Consider the following 25,071-nt stretch of genomic DNA (forward strand, 5'->3'; position numbering starts at 1 on the left):
TGTGAAAACCTATCCAAAAAGCGAGCTGAAGCCACTGGCTGTGCACAGAGTTACCCCAATCTTGTATAGCTCAACTGTCAGGGAGAGTACGAGTTATCCGCTTCACACCTAGGGAAGTTTTTCCTCTGGAGTGGGGGTACAGAAAGGCTGGCAGGTTCTGTCTATCCTTTTCCATAGGGTAACTTCAATTTCTGAATGAATCTATTGTGCCTGCCTAATTGATGACTGTTTTTCTTTTTATTTTTTTTTTCTTTTTTTTCTCAGGTTGCATGAAGAGCTAAAGATGGCAAAAACTGAAAATGGCGTACGCATCTTTCAGGGTCTATTAATCCTGGGGAACGTGGTCATTGGGGTAAGTGAAGTGGGAGAGGGGTGGGTGGGTGGTGGCTTCCTTCCAGTATGACACTTCTTGAAACAGCATTTCCCAGCCATGAAATCCCTCTTCCCATGTGAAGTCCACCTGTAAGCAGAGCAGTAGAGTGTGAGAGGAGAGGTAAAGGAGAGCTGCTAAGGTTGGTCAGTAGGGTGGGGAGGGGACAACAAGGAACAGCAGAGACTGATACGCAAGACCAACAGCTCTTCTAGAGGAACAGCCCTTGCTGCTGACCAACATCTTTCCAGCCAGCTCCTTCCATTATAGTGAAGGCAAAAGTTGTGTTAATTCTTTCTTAAAGTACTCAAGATCTAGGCCTAACATTTCAGGTCTAAGCTGGGTGAGTTCAACTTGCAATCCTTGTGTTAAGGCACAGTAAAAGAGGTTGTAGAGTTGGACAGAGGAGGAATTGAGGAGCTCTTGTTGGGCAGGAGGGTGAAAGAAACAAATGTAGTCTGCTTCTTTTTGTGTCTTTATTTCTTTGAAGAAGCCTGATTTAATGGATTTCCTCAACTTGTACTTCTCAGATGTGTGGTATTGCCCTGACAGCAGAGTGCATCTACTTTGTGTCCGATCCCCATGGTCTCTACCCTCTGCTGGAAGCCACAGAAAATGATGACATCTATGCTGCTGCCTGGATTGGCATCTTCGTTGGCTTTGCACTCCTTGCTCTGTCTATCCTTGGCATTATAGCAGTCATTAAGTCCAACAGGACTTTGCTGCTGGTGGTAAGTGTAGCAAAGTTTTCCCACTGATTCCTGACAAAATGAAAAAAAAAAGGCTGGTTTAGTTTCCCTGCTCACCTTGATAATCACCCACCGAGCAAAGACAGCTTTTATTAGTGAAGAGGAGCCAAAGTTTCTTCTCCACCATGGCTGTGTTCTCCCACAAGGTGATACCTGTGAGGACACGCATGACAAACTCCCAAGCCAGGACGAGGGAATTAATAGTGAGAGCCACAATGGAGGTTTAAACTCACGGGTTTGACCCTGACCTTGCCCTGAAGCCATGCAGAAACACTTGTGCAATCACATGCAGCTGAGATGTGGTTTAGATTCTTGTTTCTCCCCACCCCCTACTGCCTTTCAGCTGTCATGTACCATTCAGTTTAGGAGCTGATAAGTAATGACTGCTTTACAAGGCATTAGTATGTGTTAGTATACCAAATATGGGTGCAACTGACAACATTATACATCAGTGAGCAAGCAGAAATTACAGGGGTGAGGACAGAGAGCTTTGGATAAGCCAAAGACAATGTTAAGACGTGAACAAAACTCTATATAATTTCTTACTTAGTCCTTCAGGTTGACAGTGGTGAACTTAATTGGTGCTTGCATTAAGGGTGGAGCTGAAAACTATGCAATCAGCTCTCTCTTGAATTAATGTAAGATGGCAGGGTGTCCGTTTTAAACAGGAGACACTTAGAGATCTGAGCTCTCGTGCCAGAGAATTCGCTAAAAAACAGCTGATGGAAGAGAATTTCTAAATTTTAGTGTCTTGGCTGAAACCCAAGGCTGTGGTATAAGAGAAAACAGAGAATACAGGTGGCAGAAGCTGGGGTAAAAAAACAAACAAACAAACAAAAAAAAAAACAATGCCCTGAATATGAGGAAAAATAAATAAATTAAAAAATAAAAAATAAAAAAAGTGAGAGGAGAAATAGACGCATGAAAACTGCAAAAGGAATATGGAAAACGCTAAAAGGAGTTGTGCTAAGAAAGGAAGAGAAGCAGGTGAGAGGTTCTCTTGAGGATCAGTTTTCATGAAGGATCTTTGCTTACAGAGTAAGAGTGCTGAGGAAATCTGATGATGCTGGGGAAATCCTGAGATCAGTAGGATCTGATCAACCCATTAAATTTCACCTTCTTTTTCCATAAAGTACGAGGTCTCCTGCTAGAATTGAATAGCTTCTTGCTGAAAAGCTTTTAGCTTGCAAGTGGAAGTGAAAGGAGGAGATGTGGCACAAAAATAATTTGCCAATGAAATACAGCGATGAAAATGGCTAATGTTATTCTAGGGCATATCGGGCAAAGTGTTTTCCATAAAGACAGGGTGGCATTAATGCCATTCAATGAGGTTCTGATGAAATTACGTCTGTGAGATGGAGTACAATTCTCATCATTTACCTTCAGGAAAGCAGGCTGCAAACTGAAACAAGTACAGAGAAGGGCTACATGAATGTTTAGAGGAGAAGACTGGGGAGACTAAGATAGTCTGTCTTCTTCTGGCTTGAACAGGAGTCAGGGCTTAATCTTGAAAAATACAGAACTGGAAGAAACTGCTTAACTAAGCCAATTCTGCTCTCTCTCTCTCCCACAGTATATTATTCTGATGCTGATCACTTTTGCATTTGAAATGGCTTCTTGCATCACAGCAGCAACTCACCGAGACTTTGTGAGTATTGCTTTCCTCATGTGTTTATGCAACCACATCAGAAAATGTTGCAGTTCTACAGCATGCTGACTCCTGTTCAGTAGAGTAACTGGCCTGTGTGGTGGTACACTGTAAGCTCAAAGGACTACTGCTGAGATACAGTAAGACCCCACAAGGGAAACCTTCAGCCTCATTATTCTAATGAAGGAAATATCTTTGTTGTTTTTAACATAGTTTTGTTATTTTTGATATTTTAAAATGTTTATAACCTTGCATCTAAGGAAATAATAGCGTGGGTTAGCTGAATCATCAATACAGTGTTTAGTCTTTCAGCTATAGGCTGATTAATCTATCACACATGCAGAAGACACATCTTCTGCATTGCCACAGGCAGTGTTACTAGTGAGGGAAAGACTACGTGGGTAACTGCAGATATTGGTGGGGGGAAATGACCTGTGGCATTTCAGCTCGAGGCAGCATATCAAGTGCAACCTATAGCTTCTGCACATCTCCTGTGATCTGACATCTGGAGGGACCTGCTCAAGATTCATGCTCAAGATCTATGTTTTTGTTGCTCCTGCTCCTTCAATCTAGCTCGTTACCCTCCTCTGTGTAAAACTGGGAGGGGGAAATCTTCATTCCTCTTCTCTGTCAGGACACTGACATAAGCAAACAAACCCACCCCAAATAACCCCATATTTGCTTTGCATGGCCGCTTAATTACATAGTTCCTTCATTCTTTTCTTCTTTTTTTTTTTTTCCTGCAGCTCACACCAAATCTCTTCCTGAAGCAGATGCTGGAGAGGTATCAGAAGCCAGACGCGGACAATAACAATGACAAATGGATGAGTGAAGGGGTCACAAAGACATGGGATAAACTCATGCTTCAGGTAATAATAACACTGAAAATGCTCGTTAATGACTAAATGCCCTGCAGCTCTGGAATTTCAAGTCCTCCTTGGGGCCACTCACTAATAAAGAGGATGGTATCTGCCTTGAACCTTAAATGAAGTCCTGCCACACTCCCTATTTCACTTGTTTATCAGATGGCAGACTCTCAAAGGCAGGAACTTCAAGAATCTTTCCCATAAATTCATGGTTAATGACTAACTAGCCATGTGCAGGGTCCGGTCTTGTGCAGGGCCATGATCTTGGCTGTTGAAGATCATTCCCTTCTCTCTCCCCACAGAATCAGTGCTGTGGAGTGCACGGGCCCTCCGACTGGCAGGAGTACACATCTGCCTTCCGCATGACACACAGTGATGCTGACTTCCCTTGGCCACACAATTGCTGTGTCTTGGATTCTCGAGGGTCTCCCATCAACCTTGATGGCTGCAAACTTGGAGTCCCTGGGTTCTATAAGAGCAATGTAAGGTTTTCTATGCTTTTCCAATTAACTTGTGTTGGTCAAAGGTGCCTTGATGGAAGGGAAGGAAACAAGGAATAGCCTTCCTCCTCTACTGTAAGCTACAGGTGTTGAAAAGGTTTCTGGAGGAGAAGCAATGCCTGTAGGGTCCTCGTCATGTTGAACACAGGGCAGATTGTGATAAAGGCATTTCTGATAAAACATTATTTAGAAAACTCTTCCAGTGCCAACTATGGCATCTTCTACATGCAGGTGGACAGCAGCTAAACCAAACTTAACCCAAAGATACAACATGAATGAGCAAGTCAGCAGTTCTCCTCTTCAAGGCAGTTGCCATAACCAATGGAGAACAGATGTCAGGGGAGGATGAAGAGGCTGTCTTCTGGTATGGTACCCCAGGAAATGAATAGTAGGGCATCTCTGAAAAGTGGAAGTTGTTTCCTGTGGGGACATCCAGTTACTGAACGCATCACTTGCTGAGCTTTCCAGTAGAACAGCTTTTCCTATTCAGACAAATTGTTAGGTCATGAGCTAACAGACATTTCTAGAGGGTGTTCAAGTTTCCAAATTTGCCTACACCTTCTTGATTATGGAGGCCATCTCTTTGTTGGCTGTTTGATTACATATGTTTATTTGGCGTGTGGATGGCACAGAGAATTGTTCTTGAAGTGTTTAAGATGGATCTACTTTGTATTTGGAGCTAGAAACAGATAGGCATTCTGCAAGTTGTCAATAAGCAGTTCAGTTCTGGTTTGTCTTCTTGAGTTACCCAAATTAAAATAGGAGAGAAACATGCCACTTGACTCTCTCTTAGAGGTGGATGACCTTGTAACTTAGCAGCAAAAGCTCAAAGCTGGTGTTGATTCAGGCATGGTTGTCTTACAGGGTTGTTATGCTGCTATTTCTGGGCCAATGAACAGACAAGCCTGGGGTGTTGCCTGGTTTGGTTTTGCCATCCTCTGCTGGACTGTGAGTACTTAATATTTGCTTTTATTTCTGCTTCTCTTTCCTTGCTATCCCACACCCAGTTGGGTGGAGGTAGATGACAGCTGACACATTTTTAAAAAAATCTGTAGATGATGGTTATTTATTTGTCACCAATCTGCTAGTAGCCAGTTCCACTAACAGGGCTACATTCAGAAGCTCCCCTCCATCCTGGCTCCAACACTCGAAGAGCTAAACGGCCTGCCAGCCTGCTGTGGCTTGCTGCCACCTCAGTAATACAGCACAGCAAACACAAAATGCAGATACTTGTTTTTTAAGGGTATTGGATCGTCTGAACTGCAATCATGACAGATAATCCAGTATCTGGTTTGAAGACTTTGCACGTGTGTTTCAGGTGCTCTGGGTTCATCAGCTTCATGACAGATAATCCCCAGTGAGCTGAGTGATGCAGTCAAAGAGTTACATCTGCACATATCTTCTTACTTTCTTTAAGCTTCTTGTGCCTGAATGGACCTTGTTTATCAAAGTCCATTGTTGCTCTCTTCTCTCAGTAGGACTACATGGGACTCGGGGGAGAGGTGTGGGGAAAGAAAGGGGAGTAGAGAGACTTAGTAGTCTTGTCTTTTCAGTTCTTTGTCCTCCTTGGTACCATGTTCTACTGGAGCAGAATCGAATACTGAAGGCCTGGTGTCCTCAGCGTTGTCCTGAAGCACTCCGTGAAACTGCATTCATTTGTCTCCTGCTCCATGTTCCTTGTGCCACTGAGGATTTGAAGTTTTCCTGCTACCTCTCCCATATTACTTTTGCCCCTCCAAAAACCTGAAACACTGAGTTGATCCTTCCAGGAAAGAACCTTCTTGTCCCTTCTTTGCCCCTTGTTCTGCCTCCCAGCTGAGGTACAGTCCTTCTGCTGTTCAAGAAATCCTTGGAGCATAAGATAAGAAATGGTCCGATTTGTTCTGTGATGACATCAGAGAGGAAAATGCCCAGATATGCTTGCTCCAGAAAAGTCTCTCTCTAAAACTTGGCTGAGTGTAAATCGTAATGCTAAAGGCTCTGGCAAGGGCTGTATGAGCAAAGCTGTAACCTCCTGTGACCAATAAAGACGGACACTGCAAGGGAGAAGACTGGAGAACTCCCTAATATATTTTATCTTTCAACTTCTGTTCCTGGTCTCTGTCACCCCATGCCTTTGAGTAAGGCAGATTCTCTTAGAGTTTAAGTGTGTCAGCAGTAAAGACGTATCACAGATGAAAAGTCTGTTGCTAGTCAGGCCCAACAAAAGGCCAGCTCACTCCTCTGCAATACGCTGCCTGCATTCAGGCCTACCTCCTGTGACCGATGAAACTGCTGCCTGTTCTCCTGCCTTCAGAAGTGCCAGTTCATGAAAAGCTCCTCTTGCTAGCAAGCAACTCCACCAAAATCTACATGTACTTCACAGAAGATTTCACTAGAATTTGTGCAGAATACAAGGGGTCCTGTGCCATAGTTGGCTTTGTGGAAGTGGCAATCCCACACCCGTAGATCACCGTGCTTCTTGTGTCAGCTACCTACGTGTACATGGTCATGTCTCATGTGTACTCCTCCTCCCACATCCCCAGATAAGGCAGGACAGGCATCAAATAATGCCAACAATCTTGTGAAAAATGCCAGCAAGGTCCTTAGTGAGCCAAGTCCAATTGTTGCATCAACAGTTACAAATCTCACTCGGTTCAATAGTGGCAGTTTACTTTGGCCCAGACTGATCTGGTGTCTTTCCTAGTGGATGTTTCAGTTACACGTGTAATGTAAACGTGCTCCCGTGTAGAGCATTTTAAGGTGAAGCCTCTTCCCAAGGTGTTCTGGCTCAGGTTGTGACAGTTTGCCAGCTGCTGTGATGCCTTGTTTTTTGTATATTTGCCAAAATGCTAATTAAAAAGAAGTGGAAGTGAAATTTTCCTTTTACTCATGATTCTGTGTTTGGGAAGGGGAAACGATGAAGGCCTGTATCTGGGACACCCTGGGCAGTGCACTCTGTAGTCCTGTAAGCCCATCCTGAAGGTCTGAGTATGCAGTGCCCTGATGTATGGTGCTACAGTATGTCTGCAGCTCAATAGTCCCTCACTAGAGCACTGCTGGAGAAAAAGAGGGTGAATAGCTTGAAGGAGAAGCAAGTCTCGGTAGCACAGAAAGGTTTTTCTTTATGTGCGTGCCTTCGAAAAGGAAAATCCCCACGGATCAGCCATCCTAGTAGGGCAGACCACGTGCAAAAGTCTTGTTTCAGTGGGGTGGTGATGGTTTTTGAGAGACCGGACTCTCAGCAATTTCTGTAAGGACTGCCTTGTGTCTTCAGTGCTTTTTTGTGAGACTTGAGGACATGGCTAGTCCACGGGGACTGTGTATGTCAGTGGTTGGGGTTTGTCTTATGAATGCCTTTTGTTTGTGTGTGTGTTGCTGAGAGCTACAATCATACAAAGACCTAAATAAATCTGAAGAGAATTGGTGTCTGCCTAAGATAGGCAGCAACAGCAAAGACTTAGTTAAATACTACTTGCTGTGAACTGCAAATCCCTGCCTACTACATCAGAGGAGAGGAGAGGAGATGGGGATGAGAGGAGAGGAGAGGAGAGGAGAGGAGAGGACAGGACAGGACAGGACAGGACAGGAGACAAATGGGGGAATAAGGACAAAATGCAGCGACAATGCCTCTGTCCTTTTGGCTTGTCCAAATCCCTCTAATAACTTCTCAGTCATGAGAGCCTTCGTGGATAGTTTCTCACCTGCCTAAAGATCTCTTGATTGAGTTATTTCTACAACCCAAGTAGCTCTGAAAATGAGTAACATGACCAGTATGGAACATGTTAGAGACTAGCAAGGCCTTCTGCATATGGTTGTGGCTGGAGATATGGCCTGCAGAAAACTTTAAGACCACAGTAATAACTGACTTCAAACATTATTTTCTCATCTGGTCTTTTACTTCAGACCCAGAAGTCTCTTTCTTCCTTCACCATCTAAATGTGCTGTGATTATAGCACTGCTCTCAATATAGAGAAAATGCTGTAGGATTTTATAGGAGAAGAGGAACCGATAATAGCTTGAACAGACTATTGCAGTATTAACTGCTCCAACCAGTTGCAGATGATATTATTGACCTATGGCATAAATGGCAGTTTAAGCCAATAAAATTTGGGTTCATCAAGTTTACCTTCTGCTTTTTGAGCCTTTAGCTCACTTGGCACATTTGAACTAAGGTGGGAGAAGAAGACTGGGCTGGTGGCAGAATGACGCTGAGCATGCTTTTGAAAAATCCTGCACAGCTTTTTCTGGTTTTTCAGCTTCTGAAGGTTGATTCCAATCTCTACAAGTTCCCTACCTGGGATGCCAGGGGAGGGTGAGGAAGGGATGGAGTCCATGACAGGAATGGTGGTGAACTGGTTCGTGTGTTGGCTGTGGCTTGTAAAGAAATCCTGATGATTCTCAGCTATTTGGATTTCTGCTGGAGGTTATGGCTGTAACTGGTCATCAGAGCAGGCAATGTCCATAGACGTATGAAACTGGACTAAGTTTGCTGGACTAAGACAAGATGACGAAAAAAATCTACCAGATGGAAGTTGGGTGGTATTTTTTGTTTGGCTGGTTTTGTTTTTGCAGATTTTCTCTGTGTATTTCTTCTCTGTGGGTGTGAATATTCACAGTTCTCTCCTGGCAAAAAGAAAAAAGTTTCAATTCTCCCACAGTTACCAACTGAATTTTTAGATTATTAATATATTGTAATATTCTAATTCTGAGAAATCAGATTTTCACTGAGAAATATCCTTTGTTCATACTTAACTGAGCAGCTTGACCTCCAAGCCAACAAGTATCCCAAATCCCAGCTGCTCCCCTCCCATACACACACAAACATAACCCAAAGCCTTTCAAATTCTTGAATAATTGTAGCTGTCAATGCTGAAAGTCTTCGTTTCTTCAGGCCATCGGGCAACACAGGCCTGCCTTTGTCCTCGTTTCTCCAACAGGTTCTCCTACCCCTTCCTTCTTTCCTCTCACTTGTTCTTCATCTGCATGAAATCTGTTTGCACGCAATCTCTCAGGCCCTATTTCTCCTCACCTTGCTGGTTATAAACAGTGTACAGAGCCTTGCTGCTTTGTGCTGTGCTTGCATCTAGCTACCCACCTCAGCGCATGAATGTGTGCTCAGATGATTTATTTCTCATCCTGCTCACCGCTCTGGCATCTTCGTTTTTCGCATTCCTTACAACAGGCACTCATGCCAAAAAAATATTTATTGGAACCATACTTGGTTGACCTAAAACTAGCTCATAAATGAAGCCTCCTTCTTCTACCCCTTGGCAGCCCTACTCCCTCTGGCAACTGGGGAAAGCCTGTGCAACGTGTGGTATGCTGGGAACCTCCTGCAAGAACTCTTCCTGTAATCTCTGGCATCTATCTTTAGGAGAGCCTGCTGCGTGAGGAGCTGCGGATGACTGCTGAGGGTTTATCCTCAACAGCAAAAAAAAAAAAAAAAAAAAGGTGAGGGTGTTTCTGACAACATTAGCTTGCACGCGAGGTGAAATTCCAGCATAGGCAAGGTCATCTGTAGTTCTTACATATTCACTCGCTGAGATAAACTCTTCAAGAGAAACAGTGATGAGCAGCGAGCTGTTATGTCTGCTCGGGGCTCTTACTGAATGCGAGTGCAGGGCTGAAAACCTTGAATCTCTATCATTTTCCTTAGGCAATGTACAGCAACGTACACCTTTAGAAAGGCACTGTGGATGGCACCAAGCCTGGAGCAGGTAAAGCCACCACAGATAACCCGTGCAAATAAGCTGCCTAGTCTTTTTACATCTCTCTTCTACTTCCACTGTCTGGCAGATTGTGTTTAAAACGTATTATCTCATGATACAAAAAAAAAAAAAAAAAAAAAAAAAAACAGTAAAGAAAAAAGAAAGGTAAGTAAAGCACTATGTGAGCACCTGTTTTTAATGATCTAAACTGAAACTGACTTGTATGAAGGAGGAGGGAAAGAAGTTACCTGATATTTTCCAGACTGGTTCAACTCCATCATATAGCTTATAGGCATTTTTTTTCTGCTTCCTTTTCAGGTTTTACTTATCTGGAAACTTTCCCTGTTTAATAACCATCATATGTGTTACTCTCCTTTCTCTAGCTCTGGTTGTTCTCATGTTCCTGTTCCTTGTGGTTCATTCTCAAGTAGCTACTGAATTTTCTTTGAAGTCATTTCCTCTCACAGAATTCAAATATTCCCTGGTCTTTTCAGATAAGGGAGTTGAATGATAGATATGTGCTCCCTGTAGCAGATGTTCTATGAGAGAAAACAGGTCCAGTTTTAAGATGCATCTGGACCCAAAGTGCATGACACGATTCCTACGGATTTTCTAGGTACACAAAACATCGTTCCTCTCACACTGCAGTTTGCAAATAAGACATGAGAAAACAGCTACCCTTTTTTCTTATGGAATGAACCAAACTCTCATGTTTTAACCCTTATGTTTTACCTAACTTCTGGAGGCATCAGAACCTGGCCAGGTGTGAGCTTTGCAGCTCCCATGTGAGACAACATGTTCTTGGAAGAGTTAATCCTGTTCAGCTAGAAAATGTAATCAAATATCTTACTGCCTTTCTCCATCTTGGCCATTATGATCATGTTCTCCCTGCTGTTGTTTCTGCCTTGTGCCAGCTTGACCTAAGTTTCCCCCGCTGGGATGAATTTCCCTCCCTGCACTGCCTGCCTGCCAAGTGGGATAGCAGCTTGACACGTCCTGTTGCCCAGAGCTGCTGGACTCCTGCGTGGCAAGGAGGTTGTATGAGACACAAGTATCAAGCTCCCTTTGTACTGGGTTAGCTTTTCTCCTGGTTAACAGCCAGCTTGGGAACTTGCTTAATCTTACTTTTGACTTAGCTGACAGTATTGAAGATGTTATAACTGGTGTTTCTAATACAACCTACACAGATGTTTGTCCTGAGTCAGACTTTCAGACCCATAGTGATGGGAAAGTAGGCAAAAGGAATTGGCTGAAATTGCGCTGAAGCACAGTGCTGACTGGAGTATGGCCAGGTCTGTAGCGCCCCTTTTGCTTGATATCTAAAATGGAAATGCTGGGGGCAGTTTGAGCGTCTCCTCTTGTCTTATTGCCAAGTCATTGATAGACTCTGTGGCACAAAGAATACAAAAATACTGCTTCACATACAGCACTAATAATTGGTTAGGGCTAACACAATTGCAGAGTTCAACAGACGTGTTTTTCTGTCCCACTGTGCGTGCCAGTTGCCATGGAAAGCAGGAAGCACAACCCAGGCATTTTCCTAAAGGGAAATGCAGTCATGAAGCTGGTAGGAAAAGAGTCAAGTTCTGAGTTCAGCTGCTGAGTAGGAAAAAAAATATATATTTAATTTACCCTAATGATTCCTCTACGGTTTGGGGGGGAACAAGAGCAGGCTGGAGTGCAGATATGCCCAAGGAGGCTATAAACACAAGAACACCAGCCTTTTTTTCGGTCCTTTTTACCCCACAGCAGAATAATGGACAGATAATATTTACATCCACACTACATCTCAGAGATTGAATCAATGAGGACTCTTCAAGAATCCAGAGAACCAGGAAACTTAATTCATAATTTTGTTAAGTTCTTGCTTATCCTTTACATATCATCAAAAGCACCAAACATGAGGCACCAAAAGCTTCATGGTAAACTATCTTGTTCAGCTTCTCTTGTTCACTCTACAAGTGTTGGGATCCCAAAGTGTTTCTGCTCCTTACTCTCTGCTGCTCTGCACTATTGCAGACAAGGCAGAATTCTACAGGACCTGTCCTAAATGGTAGGACATTCTCAGGTTGGAAATTAGGAGACATTTCTTCTCAGAAAGAGCAGTCAGGCATTGGAACGGGTTGCCCAGGGAGACAGTGGCATCACCGTCCCTGGGGGTGTTTAAGAAAAGGTTGGACGTGGTGCTTAGGGACATGGTTTAGTGGGTAACATTGGTGGTAGAGGGATGGTTGGACCAGATGATCTTGGAGGTCTTTTCCAATCTTAATGATTCTGTGATTTTATGACATGATTAGGCATCACTGAAACATCAGCGTGGTAGAACTAGAAATAGTAAGAAAAAAGATGAATTTTACCCTCGGAAATTTTAAAGTGTTGCCGATAATGGTACTTCTACAGAAGTCTCCAAGTCCTCACCATTTTCAGAGCTGCAGAGCAGCTGTAGCCCTCATAAATTCCAGTCAGAAATACGTATGATCAAGGCCTTAACATTCACCCCCACAGTCAAAACCCAGACAAACACAGCTTAGTGCCCTGGCCACTCACACAGCAAGAGAAGGGCTCAAACTCCATGTCAGAGGAAGGCAAATGCATATACATTGCATTCATAAACCAAATCCAGGAGAAAGAAAATATTTCAAAACATCACTAGGGCACAGATCTGTTTTTATAAAAACTCCAGTTTAATCTCATGGCTGAGACCTGGCAAAACATCTTTTTTTTTTTTAATGTTTTCTTTTTTCTTTTTTTCTTTCTTTCTTTTTTTAAGCAATAAGGCACAAAGACAGGCAAGTCCACACAGAGAACAAAGCTTAAAAAAGTACAACCCATCAGGGCTAGCAGGAGAAATAATCAAAAACCAGAGCCAGCGGGATGGGGACAGTCCTTTTCACAGTGTCTGACTTCCAACCCTTCCCTTCATGTGGCAGCAAATAGCGTTTTGAAGGAGACCAGTATCTGCAAGAACAATATCTGAGGTCTGGGCTGCTGCATGGAGCCCTCAGGAAGCACTTGCCTCCTGCCGTCCTTCCTTTCCAGGCCTGTGAAAGTGCTGCTCCATCTCCAGTTGAACTTAGTGGCAAGCTTTCCATGCCTTGCTTGGAGCACAAGTAGTTAACACCAAGCCTTTACATTGATTAGGAGCGAGAAAAAGATAAACTGAATTGTGATCAGCTACAGCTTCTCCCCCAGCCCTAGAGGTTATTTTCTAGAGATGGAGAGAAGCAAGAGAGACAACTGCAAAACCTGGGCATGCCCAAAAGGGACTATGTTCCAGCAGATGGCTTGTGTTTTCAAGGACTGGGGAGAAGCTTGTGGTAGGAAGCCAAGTCAGTCTTTACACTCTGGTCTCCCCTGATGTCATCCTTCCTCTCCCAGGACAAGATCTTGCTCAGGAAGGCCAATTCAGACCTTCTGCCCACCACAAAACAGTCAGAACTAATTAGCTTCTCTGTGGGCAGGCAGCCAGTTGATCTCACACTTTCAGGGCTAGAAAAGTTGCAACATAAAACAGTTCCATGCATCAGCCCAAGTTTCACAGATGTGCAGGATTCCATTTAGACAATTCCTTCATTTTAATTACATTTCCTTTTTAATATATTTATATAAAACGTTCTTTTATATATATATATATATATATATAAATTTAACACAATATTCACCACTACAGGCATTTCAGAATTCATTAGGAAAGAAAATAGATTTTGATTGCACCTTTTGGACTCCAGGTGGGGGAAAATGTTGCAGGGCTTTATGAATGCCCTCTGATGCAGACCTTAGTTCCCCTGAAGCTCTAAAGGTGAAAAAAAGAAGTGCTTCCGTCTTTCTGCAGTGATAGCATAGGATGGGCAGTCCAGAGGAATGTGGCTTATAAGGTGAGATAGAACACTCATTTCTGCTTACCCTCTCTCCAATAAGGCAGCTCCCACACAGGCTAACATTAACCACCTCTCTCTTTTCCATCAGGGGATCTACCTCTTTGCCAGCCCAACCATTTCACCCTGACCTATGCTCCTGCACTTAACAGAAGCTGTACAAACCCACTGATTACATGCAAAAAATAAGTGAACTTAAGCCACCTCTCCTGTCTCCCACTGGTAGAAGTCTACAAGCAGCAAATGCTGGTGGTACGATATCATGATTGAGACTGAGTCCATCTGCAAGTTTAGGGGTGGCCTTTAAACCATCCATAGTCCCAGGGAAATTGATTTTTTTTAGGTCTCTGAAATGATCCTTGCAAAGCTGCAAATGATGTGATAGTCTGTTTAGGAAGATCCTTTCCATAGTGCCAAGAACCATTGACTTAGATCTCACAAAACTTCAAATACTGGGCCAGGCCCATCTCCCGTAACACTGTCCTATCCCTCTCAATGCTTCACAGAAAAACAAACAAAACCAAGGAACAATCAAAGAAACAATATCCTTTCTTAAAACTGTTTGCAGGATCATTCTGGAGGGCAGGAGCTTGATACTACCCCAAGTACAACTGCAAAACACTGAACCTCAGAAAATCTTCTAGTCTCAGGTTCAATCTGCTACTGCAGGGTGGCAGAGAACAACCTAAGGACCCTAAAGTGATGATGACATCAGGTCTGATCCTGGGGCTGACCTCAGGAATGGCTTAGTAAAGTGGGGTCTCAGGAGGTTCCAACCACACAGTCAGCACCACTCAATGGTTGACAGCTTCTGTTTCTTGGCTCTGTCCAACTATCAAGCTTTGGCTGTTGAAGCTGACTGCAACTGTAGTACCAACACAGACCCACCCTTGATCATTAGAAACTCTGCAGAAGTTTGGGTCTGGAGCTGGGCATGGTGATATCTGTGCAATAAAGAAATTACTCCCAGCTCTGCAGGATCTGGGGCCTTATCTCTGCTCTTGTGATACAAGTCCCCTTACAACCATAAAGCTATCATGATGTGCCTGCATTCTGTCCACCTGGCTAGGATCTTGGAAGTTTGATACAGCAGCTGCAGGTTGGATCTGAAATTGCAAATACAGCTGTGATCAAGTTACAAAATATAGATCTTGTTACAGAATCTCTGCTTAATTAAAATCCAGGACCTGGATCTGAGCTCAAATTCTGAAACACCTTTAAAAATTACAGTCTGGATACAGATTTTAGTTGAGGTCGACCTTTAATATTATATATAATTTTCTAATAATTTTCTCATGCAGGAACTTCACCAATTATGCCAAAAGCACTATTACTAACTGGAACACTGTTAAGAGTTGAGGCAGTTTATTATATACAAATTGCCAGACCTCATTTCTTGTTCATAGATCAGCTTATATGAGATCAAGGAGGAAAAGAAAGAATGGTTTTAAGGTGCCGAGGTTTCATCACATTTTCTTTTTCTTTTGACACATTATTTTATGAGTTTGGCTGGCTCCATTCCAGATGCCTTGGCAGTCACAACTAGGAACTGAGAAAATATAAATCCCTGCCCAAAGTAAACTGTTTTATTGATGCCAAAAAATCTGGGCACCATTTCCATTACTTTTGCTCTCTGTAAAGCCTTACCACAATACCTCGTATCACACCTTCCAAAGTCCTTTGCCATTACTCTAGCCATGGTGTTTAAAAGCTTTCCCGTGAGGCAGTAAGAAAAGCACTTGGATGCCATCTAAATTCAACACAGAGCTGTACTATGAGGAATATGGAAAACTGGCAAACCCCTGGTTTTAATGGGAGGCTGCACAGGCATTTTATGGTCTAGAAGGCTAATACAGTTGTCATGAAGCTGCATATGCTGAACTGGCCGTCCACAGCTTGCCCAGGTAAAGCAGAGGCTGGCATCTGTGAGACAGCATGGACCCAAACAAGAACTCCAGGAATAATATTCTCCCTCAACCAAACTGACAGCATGGACTTAGTCCTTTGCTCTGTTCCCTCCTACACTGCATTACACACAAGTGGGACGTGCAATGGGGAGGATCAAATACAGCAACTTGTTACAGGGAAAGGCCCTCTTGTTTTTTCACCCTCCCTTTGGATATGGCAAGATAAAATTCTGCTGAAGACGTATTCCTTGCATCTGTGTGCCCGGAGCTTCTCAAAAGTACTCTGGCACCTCTCCCCCTTAGCAATCAAAGTGTGCAGACAAAGCAGTGTATAGACCGGGCACTCCAGCCACAATGACACTAATTAAGTGACACATTCAGGACAGACCAAGAGCTCATGGGCTGAGCTTGCCAACAATTTTAAAATGCCAGTACATTATGAAAAAGCCCTAACCATACATCCGCTGGGAAATTCTGACTGATACTCATTGTGGTGGCTATAGCACTTCCTACCAGATGCCCAGTTACTGCTCAAACTATAGCCCATAATACCCATCAGAGAGCCTACAGACCCAGACACCTCCATGAATGATGGGCCCTGCAAGCACCATTACAGGGACAATCTCAGCGCTGGTAGTAACACCGTCTCCTCCTAGCCACTGGTGACATTTAAATCTCAGAAACAGCATGGGCTGTACTTGACTTTGCAATCGCCCACCGTCACATACCAGGCAACAGATGAACCTGTGGTTAACTCAGAGTTAGAGGCTTTATAAAGGAAGCTTTAATTCTATTCCCACAGCAGATATTGCTTATATGAACATGTATTTGCCTGTAATGATAACAGCCCTTCAGGAGAGAGTTTAATTCACTTCAGATCCCCCTCTCAGGATATTGTTTGCGATCTGTTCTACAGTCCCACAAAGCATCCTCTTTACCATACCCTCAATCGATTTGAAAGCACTGAGGGGCAGGGAGGTGAAAGCCAGCCATGCTCTCAAAGAAACAACGTAAAATCATAAGGACAGGAAGTTTGAAGGAGGAAGAAGCACCTGGGGACATGCCACACAGTGGCAATGAAAGACCAAGGGTCAAAGATACATCGGTCAGGGTGCAGGAGGGCAGTAGCCCAAGGACATGCAGATCAGAAGATCCTCTTGGTTTTCTCTGCTGTTGGCAGTGTGGAGCACAGCTGGAGATAGTTACAGAAGTGTCACCTGGCTTTAAGCAATGATGAAAATAGTTGATACTGGCCTTTGTTATGACTTTATCTTCACTTCCATTGATACCAGCCTGAGAAGTCTCTATCAATGGACACTCATTCCCCAGCCACACAAGTCTTGCCTGCCAAAGAAAGGTGTGGCTGAGCACAAAAAAAAAAAAAAAAAAAAAAACATGATCAGGACTTGGAAGACTGAAAGAACAAATAGGTATTTCCAGTCCAGCTTTCATTCCAGACCTCACACATGGTGGAAAGATTACATCTTTGATGCAAGAGAAAAGCTGGAGGAAGTGCCCTCAGGTTGTATGTTTGCCACTGGAACATCGTTGTGTAGCTCACACCTTTTGTAACTTGCTCATGCCAGCTTCATCTTTCCTCTTCAGCTATCCCCGGCTTCCTACGCTGTTTACTTATGCTCTCCAAAAAAAAGACAGCAGAGACAGAAAGCCATGGTCCTTCAATGGCTGCTGCGAAAAGATAGAAGGAGGTCCCAAGCATTTGAACTTACCTCCTCAGCAGATGTTTTGCCCCTGCACCCTGGGCTGCAGTACTTTAAAACAGTTTCCCCCTACTCTATTTTTTTCAGTTATCCAAGATTTACTTTTCCTTTTTTTTTTTTTTTTTTTCTGTAGAAAGGATGAGACTTCCACAGGGCTTGTTAGATAACAAGAACGAGGAAAGGCAAGTTCCTTGGGACTGGTTTACAAAAAAGCAAGACAGTGAGGGACTACAAAGGGATGAGAAAGGGAAGGAAAAGCAAGACAAAAAGACTGTGGCCCTCCATAGCAAAATGCTTTGCAGGAAATGGTAAAAGATTTGGGTCTTCCTAGCACAAAACAGTTATAACAACAGCAAAATGGAAACAGTTGGTCTTGGTGTAGACACTGCCATTCCATCCACCACAGAAAAGGAGTAACGGAAGCTGTTGCTATTCAATCTGCCTCCCGCTTCGTCCATCCAGAATCACAGAGCGCCTCTGTGGCTGGTAAAAGCAGCTGGTAGAAGTCTCCAGTCTCTGTCCATTCTTGGGGATGGTCATTTTGTTCCTCAGCGTCACCCCCTCAGGTGTTGTTCGCGACGTCTCAGACAGATCGCCACAGATGGGGCTCGAAGAGGTGGTCTGAGTGGGGCTCCTTATGGGTGATAACAGCACCCTGGAGTCTGCTGAAGAGGAGGGGTGGTCCATAATGGGGAAAGGGGGGCTGAAGAGAATTAGACTCTGGGGCCTCCCGGGCCTAGATCTATAGGAAGGCTTGGAGAACCCTGATGGCCTCTCCATCTTCGAGGACTGTGGGTTATCTTCAGCTGTCTCCCCCTCAGAAGTGCGCTTTCGGCGCAAAATGGGGGCATCCAGGCCAGGGTTATGATTGGATTGAGATGGCTCCAGTGGAGATCCAAGGCTGCTGTGCCAAGGGAAGGCCGAGTCCTTCTGAGCTGGGTCACTGTTCTCTTTCTCTGCCTTGGCTTTCTTCTCTGTCTGTGGACTCTTGGGGGGCTCCAGATGGCCCCATGCCACCCGTTGAGCCTGTCTGCCAGCCTGCTTAGCTTCTGCCTCCTTCTTCTCTGCTGGGGGAGCAGCATTTTGAGCCTGCAGGGGCTGGGGGATCTGGGTGTACTGAATCTTAGGCGGTATCACAGGCACAGCTCTAGCCTGGCACATCTTAATCATGAAGGAGGTTCTGACTGCCGACACACTGACAGGGGCAGAGTTACGACGGCCGGTGGTGGCATGGGCCACTGCCAGGTAATCCAAGTCCAGATCCATGTGGGCATTGAAAGGAGATCTCCAGGGAACACCTTTACCCACAGCAGGGCAGGCAGTTGGCAGGGATGGGACAGAGTCACTGCTTTTCACTTCCTTCTGCCCACAGAGGTGGTGTCCAGTGGCGGAGGGCATGGCCAGGCTCTCAAACGTGAAGAAATCTGGGGCTGGAAGGAGTGTATCCAAGTTGAGGGACGATGGCCTAGTCTTCACTTTACGAGGTGTTTCTTCATCTTTACTATTCAGACCTGATTCAGTGGCAGAGCACAATGCTTTGGTAACAGCATCTCCTCCCAGGGCAGTGTCCTGAGATATGGGCAACTCCTCCTTTGTGTTCTTTGTCTGTAAAGAACAGTCTGGGGTATCTGGGTACGACAAAGACAGCTCGAGCTTTGAGCTCCAAGGGTTTTCTTTGCTCACATCCACTTTTTTCTCCTCTGGTTCTGAAAGAGGGATTCTGGAGGGTTCTTCTTGCTTAGCTGGTGTTTCCTCCCTGCCGAGGGGATATCCCAGCTCTTCAGGTTTCAGAGGTTCTTCAGGAAGACTTGTGCTATTCTCATCTTGCTTAGCTCTGCCCAAACTAGAGGGGGAGATGGGCTGTGTTTTAGGCAGCTCACAAGACGCTGGCAAGATGTCACTGCAAGGTTGCTGCTGTTCAGGGGCATCTATGAAAGGGAATGGGATAGTCCACAGACTCATCACCGTGTCTTTACTATCCAGGGAGAGGCTGCGACTGAATCGTGGTCTAAGAGAAAGCCCTGTCTCTGATCTCTGACTCTGTGGCTGAAACTCTGGTATTGTCTTCTCTTGAATGTCCTTAAAGGTGGGGGAGTGGAGGGGGCTCGTGACCCACTGATGATCCTCCCATGGCTCCACAAGTTCTAAGCTCTGCACGTTGTCTGTCCAGGTATCCTCGTCATCCTGCTCACCAGCATCATGAGTTCTGCTAACAGCATTGCCATCCTTCAGTTCCTGGATTCCAGCTCCACTCAGCTCCTTGGAGGAGAATGTGTCCCTTCCATCAGCAGGCATTATCTCGGGCTTCTCACTCTGAGTATGGACTGTGGCATGACCCTCAGTTTCCTTCTGCAGCTTGCAAGTGCTATCTTTTTCTTTCTCTGGCTCTGAGCATGCTCCTTTGGAAAGAGAAAATGTATCTGTTGGGGGAATCTCATTAATTTCTGGTTGACTATGAAGCTTCCAGTCCAGGGTAGGAGCGAGACATTCACTCATGCTGTCCTCCACCACTGGGTGGTGGTTCTTCGAGGCAGCTGCGCCAGTCGGGACAGTACCCTGTTTGGGTAGGGCTGGAGCAAAGCTCTGCTGTGCAGCCACATCAGACTGGCAGCTGTGGTGGCTGTCTGGTCGCTCCACGTTGGTGGCACCAAATAAAGGCACCTGATCTGTGGTCTGTGGCGTTCCACTTGCAGATTTCTGCTCAGACAGGGTTGGGCTTTGCCCCGGGCCAGAGGAAAAGCTATTTGTTTGTACTGAAGAAGATTCAGAAATTGGGCCTGTCTTGGGGACAGCTGCTGGCAAGATCAAGAGCTCCTCTTCAGGTTCGATGATTTTCAGTTCATGCTGTATCTCTGGCCACAGCGGTTCTAGAAGGGCATTCACAGGGTCCTCCTCAGTCTGAAAAACAGAAGAAACACCATGACCCGACAGCTCACAACTTACCAGTAAATACACCTCTGTTTTTCTCGTACAGTCCTCTTAGGATAGGGTGGCTTCTGGACAAGCATGTTCATGGGTACAGAAACACACACACATACTGCCACCAATCCACTGAAGGAAATATTACAAGTAGGTTTTATGAAGAAGATCTGTGACGTAGCCAGAATGAGGCCTGGGAAGATGCACTTGGAAAAAAGAGGTGAATGAGGAGCTGGAATGTCTCAGCCCATTTCTCAGCTCTTCCCATTCACTTGTCCTCGCCAGAGGCTCTGCATTCCCAAGTTGCACTCTAACTGGAATGAATAATCTGTTTAAGAATATAGGCGAACAGATCTTTGAATAGATATCGAGAGAGGAGTATCACTGTAAGAAACTTAGTGAAAAAGCTCTAGTAGAGATACAGGGGAGGTAAGGGCGGGAAAAAAAAGTGTCTAGAGAATGGAAAAAAAATGAAATGTTCAGTCTGTACAGATCAACAGAATGGGACAGCAAAAATACATGAGGATTTCAGAGACCCTGGGTCAAAAGGATCAGACACCTGGACAGTCTCACATTTGGAGAGTCTCACAGCAGACAGATTGTACTGACTGCAGTCATAGTTACAAAAAGAGAAAACAAAGAAGAGACAGTAGGTAGTTGCATAAAGCTAAATCACCAAATGTTCATGGGAGCGGAACTGAAACTAATACGTGGTCAATTCTTGACCCTGCTTAGCCTAGGTCATAGACTGAGTTTTCATGCCTATGGACGGACACACAATGAAATTTTGAACAGCTTCTCAGTGACCACCATGACATCGCCCCCCATCTTTTTTCTCACGGCTTCTTCCTTACCGCATCCCTTAAGTGTGGCGCCTCCTCTTGCTTAGCCTTCTGGATATCCTGCTGGCCACAGCTGCCTTCTGGGGAGACATCCTTCATCTTGAGCTGCCCTTGCTCTGCCTTGTCTGCAGGGAGCATCCCTGTATGAACCTCTGAGGCTGGAGTTTGTTCCAAGGTGGGACTTTGCTCTGAGGATTGCCGGGGGCTGCTGCTGCTGCTGGTGCTGCTGCTCTGCCCACATAACATCTCTTGATTTTCTGCTGCAGGCTGTGCAGTTTCTAATGTCTCGGGTTTCCTGGCTGCCACCAGCTCCTCAGGGTGAGAGCCTGGATCAGAAACACAAATGAACTTTGTAACGACTTGTGACTGAAAGCATGTGCCTGGCAGCGCTCCCTGAAATGAAGCAGTGTGATTTTGGCCCAGCGAGAACAAAGAAAGCTGCAGAGCTTCCTCCGGGCAGAACAGGGCGTTGCTGTAAGGACACCCACCTCCCCAGCCCCAGTACTGCTGCAAGGGCCAACACGATCTGCAGCTGCCAACACCAGCCCTGGCACTGCTTGGTCTCTTTCCTGCCACGAGGGCAGGCTGGAGCCACCTCCATGCCACTGCAGCCAACCATCAGGGTACCTCCACTAGCCCAGCATGGGCTCCACACAGCTCTCCTCAACACGCCTTTACCTCGGGCTACTCCCGTTGGCAGGAGAGGCCCCGGTGGCTTCTCCTTCCTCTCCGGGGCCAGTTCCATCCTCGTGTGGCTCCCTGCTTCCAGGGCCGAGGGGCTTGTACTCTCAGGCACTAGGGCAGACAGCTCCTCCAGGCTGGAGAGGGAAGGCTTGTCCTTGGCGGGCACGCGGCACGGGGTGCTGTTGGTGCTGATGACCGCGGACACCCGGAGCGGGACAGAGACAGCGAAGGGCTCTGAGATGTTCAGGGCTTTCCTCTGGTGCCGAGGGGAGGCCTCCAAGGGGAAGAGGCTGCTGGGAAAGCCTGACTTGGCAGCTGTTTCAGAGGTGTAGAACATGCGACTGCCTTTGGGGGAAGTCTGCTCGTTTTCGGCCTCCTCTGCTGCTCGGAAGACCTTCAGCTGCTCGGGGGGTGATTTTGCCTGTGGTGTCCGGCAAGGAGCTTTGTCTCCACTCAGCTCTGAGCTTCCTTTTGCCCCCATGGCAGATCCTTCCCGCTCCCACTCGTTCTCCTTGCTGAGGTCATATGAGCTGCCTGTGCCTCCGGTCCGCATTTTCATCACTGGGACAAAAAAACCTCCAGTAGTCACTGCTCGTTTGAATCTGCTCTTTTCATCCTCCCCTAGAGGAGGGAAGATACAAGGCAATCAGTGGGAAGCAAAGCACTAGCAGCAGCCTTCCTCTGCAAGGAGCCCATCTTCATCCCTCCAGGAATGGCTACTGCCCTTGGTGAACACCCACATTTCCTCAGAGGGATGGGGACTGTAGCCCTGCGACTCCTTCAAACTAGGCAGGCAGGGCTGAATAGGATGCCTTCCACTGGAAATCAGCTAGGACTTTTATTAGAGGCCACTCTCAATCAGATGCAGCCAAGTCTAGAGCTACCACACATTGCCCACAGAGATCATAGCTCAGGGCTTTCTTGGTTTGTTGTGAGTATTTTTAATTGCTTTATACTTTTTCTTGTAAAAGGGAACTTTGCACCCACCAGAATAACCAAGAATGAAATCAAAGCAATCCCACTGCTAATAAAGATGCAGCTAGGCACAGTGATAATTCTCAGGTGCACACACAAACACAAAAGACACAGTTGAAGGTTAAAAATGCATGCACAGAAGGGTGAGGGCACTTGTCAGCAGCTGGGGCATAAGCACATGAGGATATACAACATGGTGAGATAAGAAAAGACAGACCACAACATATATGCAAGCATGGGGGAGAGCCGAGAGAGCAGAGGAGCAGCCCTTCACCCTTACAGCATAGGTGGTTGATGTCTCACCTTCCACTGGCAGGGAACACAGTGAGTCCATGCTCTTTGCGGGCCGAATGGTTGCTTTTTCTGTGGAAAATGAGTTTTAGAAACAGGCTTCATATCCCGCAGCTTTGCAGGCTTCAGCCCATAAAGAACAAAAGCTGAATATAGACAGACATGCCAGACAGACATCAAGGTTATTTTCTGTTTCCGAGCGTTCCCCCTCTGCATCCACACCATGCCGCTTATTACCCACAACACTTGTCCACACAGCTGGGGATCCACTAGTGCTAACAACAGCTTTGCACCTGCCAGACATGTGGAGAGCTATACTTAACCCAGCCAGTCAACACCATCTTCACTCTGAAGCAGTTTGACATCCCCAAAGCCATCTTGTCTCATTGCCCTCCCCAATCATGCCAGGCTATTGCTTGTGGGGACTTTTTAACTAAACTGGCATAAATGCCTTCCCACTTCTCATTCCTTATAGTAAATGTTGGGTTATTTTCATGTTCCATCCCCAGATTCTTGCTGGCATGAGCATGCTCAGCCTCCAGCAAGCACAGCAGGAAAATTATGTGGTCAGTAAGCAACTTATTCCCTGGTCATCCTCACTGGACTTACTTGTCCAAACATGATCTGCCATTTGTCACCAGACACTCTACAGGTCTGTTCCCAAGAGGTTTTGGAAGCATGTGACTGTTACTGCTCTGAAAGGGGAGATGGAGGGGAAAGTAGCTGGCAAGAACAGCAAGTTAGTTTCTGGCAGCCCAAAAACTATCCTGGGAGCTCTGGAAAACATCTGGGAGCAAACTTCGCTGTTTACAATGGTGCACAAAGTAGGTAAGGCAGAAAGTGAGTGGGCTTGTTGGACTTTATTTGTTTATATAATTAAGGCTTCTGGGACTTTCACATGAGCAGGGGAGAAACTCCAGCTACCTTTCGCATTTATATGGAGTCCTGGCTACCTTTCACGTTCATATGGCATGATGTCTTGAGCACTGGCTCTGCATTCCCAGAGGAACAGAATTCAAGCTGCGGAGCTCACATTTTATGTGACTTGCAGACTTGTGTGCATGGACAAAAACCGTGCTAAAGCATGTGCTGAGTTTCAACAGCAAGTTCATCTGTTTCCCCACATTACGCTGTAAGCAGAGAGTACACAAAAATACAACATGGCAGCGCTAAAACATTGCTTCTCCAAAGCACTGCTCTGATGCCTAAATCTCTGCATGGTTCTGCATTTTTATGTCCTGCTGGTGAAAATGTACAACCTCCTATCACTCAGTACTATGCTTGGAACAAAGGCTCAGCCCTGACAATCACTGGGCTCCAAACATTCCCAGGCAACCCTAGGCTAGTACTATTTTGGGACAGAGTATTCCTTATCAAAGTGAGAAGGTGATCCCATGATCAAAATAGGATGGAGAGCTATTTTGAGGTCCGCCATGGACACTCTGTGTGAGGCCATCTGTACATGTAAAACACAGGGGGAAGGCAGGTGTCCAAAGAAAGTTGGATCCAGCTTTTGGCTTCACACTTATCTTTGATCCAAAGACAGCCTCTCTTATATGTGGTTGGCAACATTATGTAATGTTGGCAACACTAACCATTTTAAGTCTTGAGATGTTTGGTAGTATTCCTTCAAACATCAACTCCTAGAATCATGAAGTTATCTTAAAAATCACAAGCTTATCTTCTTTTTAATAAGCAAATCATGATTACTTTAAAGTTATCTCTATGATTTTTAGGAGTTGAGTCATCATTTCTGAACACTTGGAATTGGCACTCCTAGGTAATTTTTTAGGAAGCACAGCACTAAAGATATTGCAGCTCAGGAGAATCTAGAATTTAGGATTCCAGTCAGGAGGAAAGACATTTTCTCCCTTGTAAATGTTGCAAAAGTAATCATTTCCCTCAACGTGCTGAGAGCTAGGAGCCATAGGAACTCCTTGTTTTTCACAGACATTGAAGACAGTTGGTTCTTTAATGCCCTGTGGTAGGACAGCCGCTCACCCAGTGCTGTGTAAGGAATGTAAGGAGTTGGCT

At 45.3% G+C, this 25,071-nt stretch overlaps 2 protein-coding genes across 3 annotated transcripts in view; one reads left to right on the forward strand and one right to left on the reverse strand.

Moving 5' to 3' along the window:
• Positions 1–269: 269 nt before the first annotated feature.
• Positions 270–6,948, forward strand: UPK1B (uroplakin 1B). Its single transcript, XM_035540389.1, has 7 exons — positions 270–352; positions 901–1,101; positions 2,693–2,767; positions 3,514–3,636; positions 3,936–4,115; positions 4,998–5,081; positions 5,687–6,948. The coding sequence occupies exons 1-7, from the start codon at positions 284–286 to the stop codon at positions 5,735–5,737; spliced, it is 783 nt and encodes a 260-aa protein (XP_035396282.1). The 5' UTR covers positions 270–283; the 3' UTR covers positions 5,738–6,948.
• Positions 6,949–12,473: 5,525 nt separating this feature from the next.
• Positions 12,474–25,071, reverse strand: part of ARHGAP31 (Rho GTPase activating protein 31) — a 60,554-nt gene continuing 47,956 nt past the window's right edge. For both annotated transcript variants that reach the window (XM_035540387.2, XM_035540388.2), the window contains exons 9-12: positions 23,050–23,109; positions 21,766–22,392; positions 21,100–21,413; positions 12,474–20,224 (exon numbers count right to left, since the gene is read on the reverse strand). In XM_035540387.2, the coding sequence (XP_035396280.1) occupies positions 17,756–20,224; positions 21,100–21,413; positions 21,766–22,392; positions 23,050–23,109 (3,470 nt within the window). In that variant the 3' untranslated portion in view covers positions 12,474–17,755. The remainder of the gene's footprint in view (positions 20,225–21,099; positions 21,414–21,765; positions 22,393–23,049; positions 23,110–25,071) is intronic.

The sequence above is a fragment of the Cygnus atratus genome, chromosome 1 (genome assembly GCF_013377495.2).
Source record: "Cygnus atratus isolate AKBS03 ecotype Queensland, Australia chromosome 1, CAtr_DNAZoo_HiC_assembly, whole genome shotgun sequence".
NCBI classification, from domain to species: domain Eukaryota; kingdom Metazoa; phylum Chordata; class Aves; order Anseriformes; family Anatidae; genus Cygnus; species Cygnus atratus.

Coding starts and splice junctions, on each gene's coding strand:
- UPK1B (XM_035540389.1), top strand. CDS start 284: ATGGCAAAAACTGAAAATGGCGTACGCATCTTTCAGGGTCTATTAATC. Junction 2,768..3,513: donor CAGCAACTCACCGAGACTTT/GTGAGTATTGCT, acceptor TTTTTCCTGCAG/CTCACACCAAATCTCTTCCT. Junction 3,637..3,935: donor GGGATAAACTCATGCTTCAG/GTAATAATAACA, acceptor CTCTCCCCACAG/AATCAGTGCTGTGGAGTGCA.